The 16,174-nt window shown below is 38.8% G+C and overlaps 1 protein-coding gene across 1 annotated transcript in view; it reads left to right on the forward strand.

The window, feature by feature from the left end:
• The window catches only part of LAMA2 (laminin subunit alpha 2), a 388,353-nt gene that overhangs the window by 146,623 nt on the left and 225,556 nt on the right, over positions 1–16,174 (forward strand). The window contains exons 5-9 of the mRNA XM_075497163.1: positions 1,572–1,751; positions 3,984–4,073; positions 6,324–6,441; positions 7,816–7,994; positions 9,432–9,531. Coding sequence (XP_075353278.1) covers positions 1,572–1,751; positions 3,984–4,073; positions 6,324–6,441; positions 7,816–7,994; positions 9,432–9,531 — 667 coding nt within the window. The remainder of the gene's footprint in view (positions 1–1,571; positions 1,752–3,983; positions 4,074–6,323; positions 6,442–7,815; positions 7,995–9,431; positions 9,532–16,174) is intronic.

Genomic DNA, 16,174 nt, shown 5'->3' on the forward strand with positions numbered 1-16,174 from the left:
TCCCAGTGATTTTGTGTACCAGTGGAAACAATGGAGGAGGATGCTGGGCGTGATGAGGTTTAGGGTTTCCCTGTTGGTAGTGAAAATAAGTTAGTATCACATGGCCAGTGCAAGACAGCAGTTGTTCAATAAGCCTTCTATCCACTGCCTGCGAAAACTCGAGGAAAGGAAGAGCTACTGCTTTGCTGGGAGCAGTAGATTTGCTGTCTCTTTCCTCGGCGTGAGGCAGCCACTGCTGAGTAAGTGCCAGCTGGCATTCTGAGTGCAGCTGTTTGCCTAAAACAGTGGTAATGTGATCGTCTTCAATGACAGAAAATGGCTGTGTGGCCTGACCTCTCACTCAGAGCACTAAGGTAAGGTGCAAAACATCTTCATTGCAAAGAATGAATAATTCTCTTATTCATTGTAATGTTGCGCACGTTTGGCTCAGTATCTGAACATTCTTTCAGTGTACCAGCCTGTAATAAAAATGCCCCAATTAAAATTTAACACTTCAGAATACAGGAAAATTAATGGTTTCTTTCCTCCCTCCCCCTAGGTGCTCATTAACAATATTTTGCTATACCTGACGTTCTTTTTCTTGTAGGCCTTTTCCAAGAACAATTCTGTAGCAGCCCATCTGTTTTATTTTGTTGCTTCACAGCTAATGTATGCCATGATCGGCTAAAAAGGCAGGAGGGGAAGAAGAGTGCTTATTTTTGTTGCATTGCCCTTGCTGCTGCAATTGGGGTCAGAGAGTCTCTTTATGAAAGAGCCACAGAGCACGCTTATCTAGAAGACTTCTAGAGTTTAGGATAGGGCAGGCAGAGAAAGGGGGCCAATCTTTACAGAAACCACAGTGTAAGCAGAGATTGGTACCATTTTTGGAAAAACAAATGCTGAACAGAGTTCTCAGAGATGGTAAAGACTTTCCTTAGGGACCAGGTAAAAACAGTTGCAACCCAGGAAATGGCTTCAACTTGCTGAGAACAAGATTCAAAGGAAATGATGTATTGTGCAAAGAGACAGTGGGAAAGGGGAGATGCTTATGAATGCTTATTTAGTCTCATCGAGCTGTTTTAGTTTTCAGTATTTACAAGTTACCTTATCCTGGCTATAGAAAAAAACTACTTCAAAAGTTCTTTTGATGATGCCCGCTCTAAGAGGTACAGACTGGTCCCTGTTGAATTCTGAGTCCCATTCCAAGTATCCGTTCCTTTAACTCAAAATTTTTGAGCCCTTTGGTTGTTCGATAACTTGAAAATACCCATTTCAGACTAGAGGAGGAGAAATGAGTTGCCTGCGGCATGGACATTATTGTAGGGCCTTGGTACATGTATGCAGTTTGGGTTGCAGTCTTTCTGTAGCTGATGACTTTCCTTTGCTCAAAATGTTTTTATTGTAAAGCCTCTCCATACCTGGAGTCTGTGAGTCCGTGGAGTATTTTTGTGGGGAAATCTGCTTTCTAAAGAAAGAAGGTATTTTACCTTTACAAAGGCATTCACACAGTGCCTTTAATGATATTTGTTGGCATAATCATGGCAGCATTGCTTTAATCTAATTCCTTATTGCTTTAATAAATCTGTCTTCAGATTCACACTTCTCTAATTAACGGACGGCCTAGTGCTGATGATCCTTCACGAGTATTACTAGAATTCACCTCTGCTCGCTTTATTCGCCTGAGATTCCAGAGGATACGGACACTAAATGCTGATTTAATGATGTTCGCACACAAAGATCCAAATGAAATTGATCCCATTGTTACCAGGAGGGTAAGTTCTGGCAAGACAGTAGAAATGCATGTGTAGAAGTTCTCTTACACTTGTAAATGCTGTACCTGCCTTTGTTTGCCAGAGGAAATTTTGGGAGACAACGAGTACCCATTGTTATCTGTCAAAATTCTAGTTTTAGAGGATTCCCTCTTCACAGTATTTTGCTAACTTCTCTATAGCAGAAGTAACAATTGTATCTTTTCTGCTTAATAGTGTTATTAACATACATAACATGCTTATTGAGATAAGCACACAGCTCCTTTGGCTGTAAACATTCGGATGCAGGTAACTGGCAAGTGGTTGCTGTTAGATAATGTCCTCTTGCCTCTTCTGCTGCTCAATCATTTGCTACCTTTAACATTCCTTCAACACTTCCTTTGAGTAGAATTTCTACTAGCGGTACTATAACTAGTAGTAGTGCCTGAATGCAGCAATTTTAGCATTATTATATGATTGTTGCTCACACTAAAAATTCTACATTGTGCTTTAGCTTAAAAGAAGGGATGCAGCACTCAAACTCACACCATACCCCTGTCTTCACCACTGTTCCTTGTGTGTGCACGCCCTGATTTCTTCTTTCTGCAGTCTGTACTTTCTTCCTATGCCGCATCTCCCTGTTTTCCCACTGCTCAAATGTTGTGTGTTATTCTATTTTTCCTCTGATTTTTCTACTAAGCATTCTTAAAAGCTGTTTTGGGGGATGTATACCTTTCCACATTTTTTCTTTCTGCTCACTTTCTCTTTCTGTTGATCATCTTATTTTTCATCTTTTTTTTTTATTTTTTTAGGTTGCCACTATAGTAAGACCTGCTATGAAGGGGGAGTTTGGTTATTCTTTGTTTTAATTAACACCATTTATCAATGGTAGATAACTGCAAAGAAAATTTGCTTCTTCTGTTCCACATTTCTGGTTTCCATTTCTTCCTCCAAATATGTAAAGTGCTGGCTATTTCTGAAAGGTTAGAATGTGCCATTCTGTTTTGTATTACAAACCCAGAAACCTTCCAGTTGAGTGCAGTTATTGCAGCCTCACTAATCCTGGAAACTGGGTGCAAATTTAATAATCTGATTCTAAGTGATCAGGAACACGAAACTGAATCTAGATAAGAACCCAATTCACACGTTAAAAATCACTGTATACTCATGAAAACCTATTGCAGGACAATCCACAGATTTCTCAAACCAACAAAGAACAATAACTTCTGTATTGTATCTCCATGAGGCTGTGCTCAAAGGAACAAGGAGGAACTGAAACTTGCCATCCTTGTTTGGCTTTCCCTATAGAAGACATTAGACAAGCCACTGTTCTGCAAAACAGGAAACAAAGGATAGCCATAAATGATACATTTTCTGTGTGGTAGAAGGTTAACTGTGAATTATATGAGTTCCTATTTTGTTTGATATATTTATTAATGATCTGAAAAAGAGGTTGAACACAGAAACAGCAAAATTTGCAAATAGCATGTTTGTTTTGATTAGCCGATTGTTAGGATGTTACAGGACCCTCACCAAAGCAGGTGAAAATGGACAAGATGGCATGTGAGATTAACTTTTCACAGATGTCATAATACATGAGTATAAATAACTTTCCATCCTTCTTTCTGGTTAGGGCTATTAATCCCCATGAAAGAAAAAATAGAAATGGTCAAATGGCAGAGCAACAGGTCAAAAGTTATTTAAATCTCAATAATGAAGACTATTCCATAGTCATTCAGAAGGCCAATAATGAAAAACAGTTCTTTCCACTGAATTCCAGTGAAATTCCAGTGAATTTCCACATTCATTCCAGTGAATGCCTGAGTAAGACCCAGCTAAGGTGAACAAAGGTGTTTCTTAGCTTTCTTTAGTGTTCTAGCCTCTCTTCTCCACATCATCACAGCTTTTCCTTTTCAGTTTTTCTGAAGGGAATAAATTCTATAGCATTTGACTTCTCATTATCCAGTGTGCATATAGACTTTTCCTATGCTGGTGTTTGGTGCGTGCTGTGGATAAATTGAGATGGCTGTTGTGACTTCAAACAAATGGAACTGTGCCAATTTATACCCTTTCTTTCACTAAGCCTGAATCTGTTGATCAAGATGCAGCTTGGATTACACTGTCTGCTATATTTGTAATAGATCAAAAAAGAAATAAAAGAGGACCTGACAGTTTTGTCACCAGAAATGAATTCTGTAGTTTGGCACCTGCATTTTACAATCCACTTAGCAATTCAATTTCTGTTTTGTCTTACAGTATTACTATTCTATAAAAGATATCTCTGTTGGAGGCATGTGTATATGTTCAGGCCATGCGAAGGCTTGTCCACTGGATCCAGTGACCAATGTATGTATTTTTCCTTTTATTTTTTTTTTTAATGTGCCTTATTCGTAGGGTGGAACATGAGAAAAAAATCTTGATATTCCTCAGAGTTCTGTGAATTTATGTCTCTTTTTCACCTAGAAGAACAGTCAGAAGCAGTGCCAGGCTGAAATAGTGCTGGCAACCAGAATAATAAACATTCATACAAGTTCAGTGGAGGCTTTGTCTGAAATGAAAGAATAGGTTTCAAATAATTCAGTCCATATTGAAAGTTTCCTTGGAACAACAGAAATTTGGGTTATGTTATGTAGCTGTAGAGATGAGCACTAACAGTCAGTCTTTCTTTTCCTTGTTGATATTAATCAAGGTGTTTCCTAAATGACTGTCAAGTGTTTCATTGATACATGCAAACAAATAATGGCTCTAGAATGGCGCATTTATTATGTGGGAAATATTAATTGAGTGATCAGTCAAGCTAGTCTAGAAAATCATGAGCTGTTTGTAATTTCTTCCAACTTGTAGCTTTCTTTATGTGCTATTAATAAACACATAACCAACATAATTGAAATAGAGAAATATAATTTGTTACTCATGGTCCAAATCTATGCACACATTATCCCTAATACAGAATTTCCAATCTACTTGTATTACTAATGTGCCACAATGTGGGATCTCTTCATATACTATTTACTTAAGTAGGAGCTTTGTAGGATTTAACAGAAAATCTTGTTTGTATATGACATTAAGCCATTGTGTAGGAACTGATTAAAAAAACCAAACTGGAAGAAATCTTAGAGAGAATGCATTTACGGTTCTAAGCATTGTCCATGGATCCTTGTAAAAATTTTACAAACTCCTTGGTTTAATCCTTCTAAGCCTTTTCTGTGATGATGTGTATAGCAAGTGTTGAACTATTGTTTCAGATGGCCTTAGTTATCAAACTGCAGCATTGTGTCAGTGCCATCTGTTAGAACTGGGCCTACCTCAGAAAATAAGTGCTGTTATTGCGATTAATACATACTTCAGTTCAGATAGTTTGGCTACTAGATAAAATAAAGGCATTTTGACAAGTGTAGCGTCTTGTTTTGCAGGATGACAAATATGTATTTGTTGTCTAACCAGTATAAAAAATAAAGTGAAACAACTCCAGCCATAAGAGATTTGGAGTATTTGGTTTAGCTCTCCAGGGATACTCTTTAGACAGAGCCATACCAAAATAGGTGGGCTTTGGCTTATAAACATCATGACTGTAGTTGTTAGCACAGTGAATCTTTCCCCTAGCATTACAAAGAATAAACTTGCTTGAATGTACTGCCTTGCTTTTCTGAAGCATTCCTTAACTTAACCTTGTTTTGCAAGATTTATGCTTTGTCCTGTGAGCCATAGAATTTCTCCAGGTCAGCTTGCTGCTTTGACCTTGAGTGGCTTCACAAGGACCACAGAGAATCCCCTCCACTGAATAACTATTGGGAAGGCAATTTTTGCTCCTCATTTCTCCAAACTACAGTTTCTTTTATCTTTTCCAAGCTGCTTCTGTGGCTCAGAGAGTTTGGATGTTCCCTACAGCAGTATTTTCATGCTGGGACTAAGGTGATCTGCTGAGGAATTGAAAAGTGACTGAAAAGCTGGACCTGCTCTCATCTCTTATTAGTTTAAAAACTCCTGCTATCCCTCACATAGAATTAGTTATGCAGTTAGAAGGTTACATGATGAGTTGACTCATCCAGTAAAAAAATAATGCTAAAGTTAAAAGAAAAGCCAATTTTTATTGGATCAGCCAACAGAACTGATTTCACCCTGCAGCTGCAGGATTGCTGCATCTAAGGGAAGGGTGGAGAATGGCTCACTCCTTCTAGCGTAAGCTAGCTATCAGAGCAGTTTTCCTGTAATGTGAAGCTGTATCGAGGGCTACCAGCCTTTAGCTTATTTGCTGCATTGGGGAACTTTCATTCTCCCATCCTCCTTTCTTCAGCCAGTTGGAATTAAATTCTCCTGCATTCTTAGATTCTCCTTCGATTCTCTGGCCAACTATGTTCCTTTGCATCGTGGCTGTTTTCTTAAAAAGAGCTATAGAAGTTGAACACACTCTTTTGTGTCTCACTTGGTGAATGCAGGATTCGTAAATGAATAAAAACGAATAAACAGAGGAATTACAGAGTAGAGCCATTCTTAATGTTAATGTTTTCATAAGTTGAACTGGAATGCAGATTATGTAGATGGACAGATTCTTCAAGTCATCACATTGTGTAAATATTTGTTTTTCTTTTAAATTAGAAATCTGTCTGTCAGTGTGAGCACAACACATGCGGAGAGACATGTGATCGGTGTTGTCCTGGTTTCAATCAAAAGCCTTGGCATGCTGGCACTTTCCTGGTTAAGCATGAATGTGAACGTAAGTTGAAAGCGGTACAGAAGAGAAGGTTTATTGTAACTGCTGGTGAAAACTGAAATCGGGTCCTACATGATTTTGTAATTAATTTTATTTCTAACCACATTTATTTATGAATCAGTTGTTGTGCACTTATTTAAACTGGCTCAAAAAAGTTAACAGAGAAATTACATGTAGAATCATGGTTTTATTGAACCCAGAATATTTTAGTGTAATGTGCTGATATTGGTGGAATACTGTATAAAAACTCATTTTGACTTGTTTAATTTTTATAATTATGGTGGTTTTGTTTTGATAAAATAACAAGACTGTATCCTGATAAATAAAAAATCTTTTCTACGATTTTTCATTATATTAAACTTTTAATGGCATGATTTTTGTATAGATGCCACTTTTATATATTATAATGTTCAGACCTGCTGAAACAAAACATTTTTACACGATCAAAATGCAATTTGAGTTTCCGATTTTTTTAATGGAAAAAACAATGTATCTAGTTTTCCAACATGGAATGAAAACATACCTTGAAATATCATCTTCCCGCAGGGTGGGAATTTTATTTTCAGATTTACTGTAATAAGGATAGTTATCATTGAACTTTAACATCTTACTTCCAAAGGTCACATACCACTTATATTTCTGAACATAGTAAAATCTAGTGCTCCATTACGTGTAAGTGTTTATTCAGTTGTAGGATTGCAGCTATGGTTTTATCATGAGTGGTTAAAAATAAATAAAAATAAACACATATCCCCATATTAAAAGTAGTAATTGCTTATTTGTGTCTTGTAAACTTTGGTCACAGAGGGCTTTGTTTCAGTAGGGACTGTCTGTACTGGGAATGCATTCTGGAATGAAATCAGGGTACATTTATTTTCATGTTTGATTTTTAAGAGACACTTCTTATGCCCTGTTCAGCCCTCAGTGAATTGTTGTACTTTCATAATGGAAGCAGTTCCCTGGTATCTGGTTCAGATGTGAAGAGGATGACTCCCTACAATGTTGACGAGCTTTGAATTTCTCTTTATGAGGAAATGAATGTTTTAATACCACAGGGGAAGGGAGAGAGAGAGCTACCTCATTTTCACAGCAACAGATTATTAGATTAGCTCTCCTGCATGTGGACCTGAAGCCTAAGAGTTCAAATCTGAATATCTAAAGTTTTAAGCTTGGGAATCTCTTTGTTCTGACCCAGTTCTTATATGCATGTGTGCAAATCAAGTGGTTTTAGGATGTCTTTCAGCTGTCATGGAAATTATTTTAATTTACTCATACCATTCTGCTGGTAAAATGTTGAACGACTCTTTTTAATACCTCAGTGACAGTGTGGCATCTCCAGCCAGAAAGTGTTCGCTAACATAGTTCCTTCTCTTTTAGCATGCAACTGTCACGGGAAGACTGAGGAGTGTTACTATGATCAGGATGTTGCAGACAGAAATCAGAGTTTGAACATCCATGGAGAATACATTGGGGGCGGAGTGTGTGTGAATTGTACGAGCCACACCGGTGGCATAAACTGCGAGACCTGCGTCGACGGTTACTTCAGACCTAAAGGGGTAAACGCATGTTCTGCTCTCGCTTCACTGTAAAGCTCGGTGTTCAAACCATCACCTCAGCATGGGGAGTTAAGTTATTAAAAAGAGATGACACAGTTTGGACTGCCATTTTATGCAGGTTAACTTCTAATTCTGACAGTGTAGCCGTTGCTTTTCACAGCTGGAAATCTGTAAAGTTAACGCTCACAGAAATATGAACGTGAATTGTGTTGATATGAAGGAATGCACATGAGGTCAGGGCCTCCAGCTTGTATTTCAATTTAATTTAAAGGAGGATGTGGTGCTGTAAACAGAACTTTTGCCTCAGTAATGAATTTCAGGATTTGTCATCAAAGATCAAAGAAATATTGCTATATTTGATATTGGAGAAAGGGAGTCTGTAATTTTTATTTTTTAAATGTAATGTAGAATTAATAACCACTGAAATTCTATAGTGTCTCATGAATGCCCGTCATTTTCAGTGCAGTGGGAATTGGTTTTTGTGTTTCATCATGTAAGTCTGTATTTTCATCTAAGTTGAAGCTGTCAGGAGATGAATCTTATATTAGGTTGTATTGAGAATATGGGCTGTGCCTGTGTGTTAGACAGCTACACATTTAGTGTGTGCTTAAATTCCTGATATTTTGTCTGTAGAGTTTCGGTTTGGTAAATCATGGCCTTTAGTCTGATTGGTTTTCAATCCTCACACACAGAAAACATCAGCAAATAACAATAATTACATTCTCCCGGATATACTGGTTTTAGCCTTAAAGCGTGAGAAAAGATATACTGCAAGGCACTTGATTTTTTCCCCTGAATCAGGTTATCATCCAACTAATAGGGATTTTTTATATATGTGTGTGTATAGTGTATCTATAGTATATGTATATACCTAGTTGACGGAGAACTTCTACTTTATATTCCCAGTGTGATATTAGACTAAGGTTTTAGTTTGGTTGAGGTAACCTTTTCAAGAACAAAAGGAAATTGTTCCATTGTCTAATGTTCACTTTTCTTCACTTACCCTTTTGGTTCAGTTACTGACTAACTAACTTTAGTTAGTTTTTTGAATCATATTGACCAGACCAACTGAACTATTTGTCAATATTACTTTAGGTAGTGAATGCTTAAAATGATTAACATTTACATTTAACATTAGGTAGTGAATGCTTAACATTTACTGATTTTAATTATACAAGGGTCTGTTATTATCTCTACACCTGTTTTTTTAGTTGAAAACATATTTTCATGAAATCGCTTACAAGTTTCTAAATAAAAATCCAAAATGTAACTTTAATGCCTAGACTGCATGGGCTAAGTTTGGCAACCATCTCATTTTTGTTAAAGTGCAAGCTACCTATGCATAAGTTGTTCTCTCCTGCTTTTTGTTTAAGAAGGAAATAAAAGTTTCCAGTTATTAAAGGTAAGATTTTGTTTTGTAATCCCTTTGTTTTATAGGTATTGCCAGATAGCCCAGATCCATGTCAGCCGTGTTCCTGTGATCCAAATGGGTCTTTACATGATACCTGTGTCAAAGATGAGAAACATGCAAAAGGAGGTAAGATCCCTAAAAGACAGTGATGTTAAAGCTTAAGTTTAGCAATGGTCAAAGAAAAGCTGAAACACATTTCTGATAACTCTTAAAAAAAACCAAACAACATTTTTAAAGTTTACTCATGCGAACAATAATCCACCTGCATTCTTATGATACTTTTATTTGGAAACTCAGATTTTACATTGCCAAATTTGCTGAGGCTTCTTTCAGATTCATGGCTTGCAAACTTGGGTATGTTTGGAAAAGTATTCCCCATGGAATATATTGGAGAATTTTGGTTTTAAAGAGCTTCTTTTACAGCAGAGATTAAAACTAGTACAGGCATAATGTTTTAATCTCTTTTCCTCTCTAAGCATATTTCCGTTTGAAACCTAGAAAAAAATCTGTTTGAAAGGTGTCATATTTATCTGCCATCTATATTATTAATGTAGAATTGCAAGCTGTTTACCATAGCTCTGTAAAAGCTGTCTTCAAATAGACAACAAACTGCTTCCTTGTGCTTTGGAAACAGTGGATTGCCATATTTTTATGGTTCTTTTGTTGACAAACTTCTGAAAATACTGTAGGAAGATAACAACAAAACTCAAGGTCATTTCTTAAGGGATGTTTTAATTGGGCTAATTACAATCTATCGACAAGAGATGTTGTAGCGATCTTTTTTGAAATAGAGATCAATGGAACATAAAAGCAGCATAGCAGAGATGCAAATACAGGGCCCAGAGGTGTAAAATCTACTGTAACAACCACGTACTGAATATCTCAGTTCAATAAAATGATACTGATCACTGTCACAGTGGTATATATGGTGGATTGACCCTGGGCAGCTGCAACTGCCCACCCAGCCGCTCTGTCACTGCCCTTCTCAGCAGGACAGGGGGAGAAAGTAAAATGAAGCAGCTCACAGGTCGAGGTAGAGACCAGGAGATTGCTTACCAGTTGCTGTCATGGGCAAAACGGACTCGAGTTGGGGAAAATTAATTTAACTTCATGCCAATTGAAATAGATTCAGATAGTGATAAACAAAGACAAAAATTAAAAAAACACCTTCCCCCACGTCCTTTTTTTTTTTCCCAGACTCAACCTCACTCCTTCATTCCTGGCTCCTCTACCTCCTCCCCCGCTACCACAGGTGGTGCAGGGGGATGGGGCATGGGGGTTGTGGTCCATAATGGTTCCTCTCTGACGCTCCTTTCTCCTCACACTTTTCCCCGGCTCCAGCGTGGGTCCTTCCCACGGGCTGCCGTCCTTTAGGAAAAAAATCTGCTCCACCATGGGTGTTCTTTCAGGAAATATCCACCTGTTTCTTCATGGGGTCCTCCATGGTGTGCAGTGTGGATATCTGCGCCACCATGGTCTCCTCCAGGGGCTGGAGGGGAATCTCTGCTCCGGCGCCTGGAGCACCTCCTCCCTCTCCTTCTCCTCTGACCTCCTCTGACCCATCTGGCTGCGGGGCTCAGCCCTGCCCTGCCGTGGGTCCGTCGGAGCCGGCTGGAACCGGCACGGGGCAGCCCCGGCCTCTCCTCACAGAGGCCGCCCTGCAGCCCCCGCTGCCAGCCTGGGCACAGAATCACAGAATCAGAATCACAGAATCGTATAGGTTGGAAAAGACCTTTAAGATCATCGAGTCCAACCATAAACCTAACACTACCAAGACCACCACTGTACCATGTCCCTAAGCACCTCATCCAAACGTCTTTTAAATACCTCCAGGGATGGCGACTCAACCGCTTCCCTGGGCAGCCTGTTCCAATGCTTGATAACCCTTTCGGTGAAGTAAAATTTCCTAATATCCAATCTAAACCTACCCTGGCGCAACTTGAGACACACGGACACCCAGTGCCATGTATCACACAGGTTGATAGGAGAGGCAGTAAAAGCAGAAGAGAGGATGAATCCCAAAGCTGGAAAAAACACAGCAAGATTGTGCGATGCCTGTACCAAACCTGGGGGTGAGGGTGTACAGGTTACAGGTGACAAACGTAATACAACAAAGAAACCTCTCATACTATTAAACAGGACAACTTTTATTCAAACATTTGCCACTACTGACATTCAGTGCTTTTGTAAAATACGGAGACTGTGATTTTGAGATGGAAGAATGATTAATGCGAAGAAATGCCAATGTTCCACTTGTGCGTTACGCAGCTGCTTGGTCTCTGGGTTCCTATCTGTTACCGCTGCAGTCTGTCTTTTCACACCTCCCGTGCTGGCCACGGGTGCGGGTCATTCTCCAGGGGCCTGGCAGCTGAAAGGCAGTTAATAGGCTGTCAGCGCTTCTCTTATGGGAAGAGGGAAGCAAAAAGATACAGACATTTTTCCATCTTGTTTGGTTGTCAGAAATAGTGTCATTAGGAGCCCTCCATAATGTCTTATTCTTGCCTCTGAGCATTGAACAGATCTAAACCATCTCATAGTTGCTTTCTAAATCTCCTTACACTTTCTGAATCTGACGGGTGGTACTGTGCTTTTAACACCTTGCTTCCTGCATCTCCTTCTGCCTTTTTAATCCTCTGATCTTCTTTCTGGTAAATTCTTCTCTTGCCTCTTCTCTGGCCCTCTCTAGGAAGAGAATAAAGCTCCTGTTTGGACTCCTCCTTTCCTTTCTTGCTTTTTCTCTATTGTCTCCATCCATCTAATCTAAAGATCGTTAACTGTGTCTTTCTAATAAATCAAGAAATGTGTCATGCCGCCATCTTGAAGATAACATATCCAAAATTGCATTACCTCTATCTGTTTCGCCTCCTTTTACTTTTATTGGCAAGCGGCCAGCCCTGCTCATCTAGCCCCAGGCATTCAAACAAGTTTCATATCTCAGCGGTTCCTCCAGTCCCGGGAACCAGAGAGTTCTGTTGTTCTCTTCACAAAATTAAAACTCTCATCATTTTCTGTCTTGACTGTAACCAGCTTCTCCTGATCTTCCTGAAACTTAATTCATTTGGCTGCAATTGGTTAGAGGCCTGTTGCTTTTGAACACATTAGAGTATTCTTAATCTCTGTTGAATCTGCTGTTTGTAACACCTGAAGTGATTTTTTTCCTTTATTGCTTTTTAAACCCATTGATGTCTCCTTTTTCCAACATATTTACTGTAGAGGTTATTCTGTGTGTTTAAACTACTTTGTCTCATATATGACAAGCGCAACAATTGTTATTTAGGTAACAGCCATCATATACAGAATTCCCTTCGCAAAGTACTCCATGCATTTGTTCCTGAAACCAGTTGTCTGTGTCCTGCCCAGTCCTAGGAGTCCAGTGAGAAGTGGACAGTTTGCACTGTCTAGAGAGTGGCTAGAGGACAGTTCTGATATTTATCTTATTTTATCTACCTATTTTAAGACCACAAGAACAAAAATAAGTCAGCTCTACACATAACTGGGCTTTGTAGCCATTCTGCCTACAACGGTCCTGTTCTTTGCTCCTTGTTCTTTCTGTTTATTTGCTTTTCTTTACTTCTTGTTGTACTAAATAAGGTTCCAACACATTAGGAAAACTGTTTACTTCTTGCACATTATGTTTGATTATAGCGTTTGGACCAGCAGGCCAGACTTGTGACTGTAACGTCTTTTTCAACAGAAAAGACACAATAATGCTAGTTGAAAGAAAAAGCCTTTTTGGTATTTTTTTTAAGGAAAGATTTTTGTGGTAATGGAAGAGGTTGTGTTAGAATCAGGTCTGGATATAATTTTTAGCATAAAACTATCCCAAAAGCTGATCACTTTTAACTTCTTTTTTTCCTCAAATTTACATTCAATACCCTGATAAAATTCTTTTTACTGTACACTGCTCACCCTGGGCAGCAGTTGGGTTTGAAGCATTGGGGAGCCTTCATAAAGGAAAGGCTGGAAAGCATGATCTGTCTGAAGGAATCTATCTGTTCATCTGTGAACCAGAATGAATACACACTGGGTAGGTTGAAATACATCTCCGAGTTTGCTGGCTGGTTGTTTAAGGATAAATTGTTTGCTTGGTGTAAGATGGGAATATGCTTCTTAAATGTGTGGTAAGCAAATGAGTCGGGAAGATTAAAAACATTAAACTAAAATGGAAATATGATAATAAGGAAAATCACTGGGGATATAAAGTCACCGTGAACACTTCTCAAGGAGAATAAAGCTGGAGGCTGTACATTCTCTGTGTGCTTGAATACTGTAGGTAAGCAACAATTAAAATGGAAAATTGCAGCAAATACCATAATAACTAGTACATCGATGAAGTGCAACAAGAGGATTTAAATGACTGCATCCTGTAGTCATCATCAGGTTTCAGTAGATAAGGGAAGGGCATGAAGGAGTTGCTTTATAATTGGCCAGGCATTGTTTCAGGAGAAAAAGATGTATTTTTGTATATTAAGCATGTACAATTCCATTTTGATCAGCCTAGTATAACTTTGTCCCCACGTTTCACTCAGCATTCTGAAACGAAATATTATTATTCTAGCATGTATAGTGTATTTTTGGTTTTGAATCTTGAAGAATGCTTTTCAAATATTCTTTCATAGCATATTGATATGTTCATAAGCAATATAGAAAAGATAGAGCCAGAAACTTATACATTACAGTATGTTTGCAAACTGTGGTATTGAAAAAATAAACTGATGAAAATGTCTCTACGTTTTGTAACTGGAAGGTGAGAATTTTAAAACTGAACTTGTTCACCTATCTCTAATCCATCCTAATAATAGGTCAACTTGACCATCACTGGTATTGCGATCACTTGCAATTGTCCATACAGAAGCAAAGGTGGAGCCTATACATTAAGAACTACTCTGTACTGCAGTAATTAGGCTTTCTTAGTGAATCAGTACTCTTGTTCCAAGCTGTAGTGGCTAGATTTTAACAAATAGCCATTTTACTTGGCTTTTAAGCACCTGCAAGAGCTGTGAGGTTTGGAAACTGGCACAGTTTTGTGACTCAGTCTTCTCTGCATACTATCATGCAGCGAAGTTTTTTCCCTATTGCCTTGTTACGTACAATATAATCCCAATGACAGAGGTTTATTTTTGCTGAAAAACTTTCTCAGACATTGTAGGATAAATAAGGTCCAGACATCTCCATCTTTATTCAGGCTTCATAGTACTTTGCTCAGCAAGCAGTCCTACTGACTTCCATGAGATTGTTTTTGGAATTTATACACTGTTGAACAGGAGTGAAAATGGCAGAGGCCAGTCCTGGGACCGCAGGTTTTTGCAAGGGTCTGGTGCGTGCTTTTGCATGCATTTTTTTTGTGTGCAGTTTTGGAAGGCTGGTAGGCTGGGAGAAAACTGACTGATAAAACTCATATTTCAAGATGACTCATACTCTAGGATGAACTTTCAAAGCCTCTGTACACTGAAAGATAGGACAGACACTGACAATATTCAGGTAGAAAACAGGGAATAACAGCTTCAACAAATAAAGCCCCATTCAAACAAGGCTTATGAAGTAATAGACTGAAAGCAAAAGATGTGCTTCTGCTGAAATGTTAGTTCATTACAACAACAACAAAAGATAGACCTGTAACATCTGTCATAAATCGAAATGTAATTAGGCTGTTGACGTAATATGGGCTACATATACACTACAGAAGCCTGGTCAAAGATAACCAATGGGACACTGACAGGACTTTACATGCTGTGTAATACAATCTTGCAAGTGCTGTAAATGGAAGAAGGCAGTGAGCCAAATAAAATATACAGACTAACTGTGTCAACAAGTGTAAGAGCTGGAAGAATATATGACAGTTAGTAGTCTCTACGCCTTCCTCTCTATTGTAGAGTGTGAGGTCTCTTGACAGATGGTAGGCTGACGGTTATCCGCTACTGTGTATAGTGCATAAGAAAGGGGATTGCTGGGCTGGTGGCAGTGGAGTTTCCAATCCTGGTTGCTCCTCCATAACTGCAGAGAAAGGAAAGAGCAGGAGAAGGGAAGGGTCTTGATGGGGAACTAAAAAAGTGGACTGACCAGGCAGTGGAGAAGAGACTATAGATTTAAATCAGTATTTGGGAGTTGTTCCATACTGAGACATTTAATTGAATTTGAGTTTGCTGAGACTTAACTCGTGGGACCTAAGAATGAGTTCTTGAAACTTTCAAATAAGACTGGCTCACTTCTAAAGAGTTAGACTTGCCTGTGTCTTTTACTGCTGAACCCTGGTGTATAGCAGGGTATTTTCATCTGGAAGGAACAGAAGTTTCTCTGGTAAGACAAGATTGGCTGGCTAGGATGCATTGACCCAGATTACAAAAGAGCCTGAGGCCTGCTGTGCTGTGGGGCCGCACCAGTGGCTAGTTGAGAGGAGGGTGACTCGGAAATTTGAGAATCAGCTGGGCCAGAGGCATCAAAACCCATGGAGCACATGGTTTCATGATAGTAAGTAACACAGAAATTTCATGCACTGAAATTCTGTATATAATTAGGACAGATCAGGAAGGTGACAGTCAATATGATGTGCTACAGGAGATCAAAGAGGCTGCAAGGTTGGAGAAGACAGATTGAATTTCATCTCTGTATAGATTAACAGATAATATAATTTAAAACTCCTGTAGGTGACTGCTTCTTCAAACAGCTAGTTAGAGAAACCATAAAAAGAGAAGCACCTCTGGATTTATGCATGAAGAACTGGTTTAAAACTCTCCTCTTGAAGGGCAGTCAAATTCAACATTCTTGTAGG

Source organism: Mycteria americana, chromosome 3 (genome assembly GCF_035582795.1).
Source record: "Mycteria americana isolate JAX WOST 10 ecotype Jacksonville Zoo and Gardens chromosome 3, USCA_MyAme_1.0, whole genome shotgun sequence".
Taxonomy (NCBI): domain Eukaryota; kingdom Metazoa; phylum Chordata; class Aves; order Ciconiiformes; family Ciconiidae; genus Mycteria; species Mycteria americana.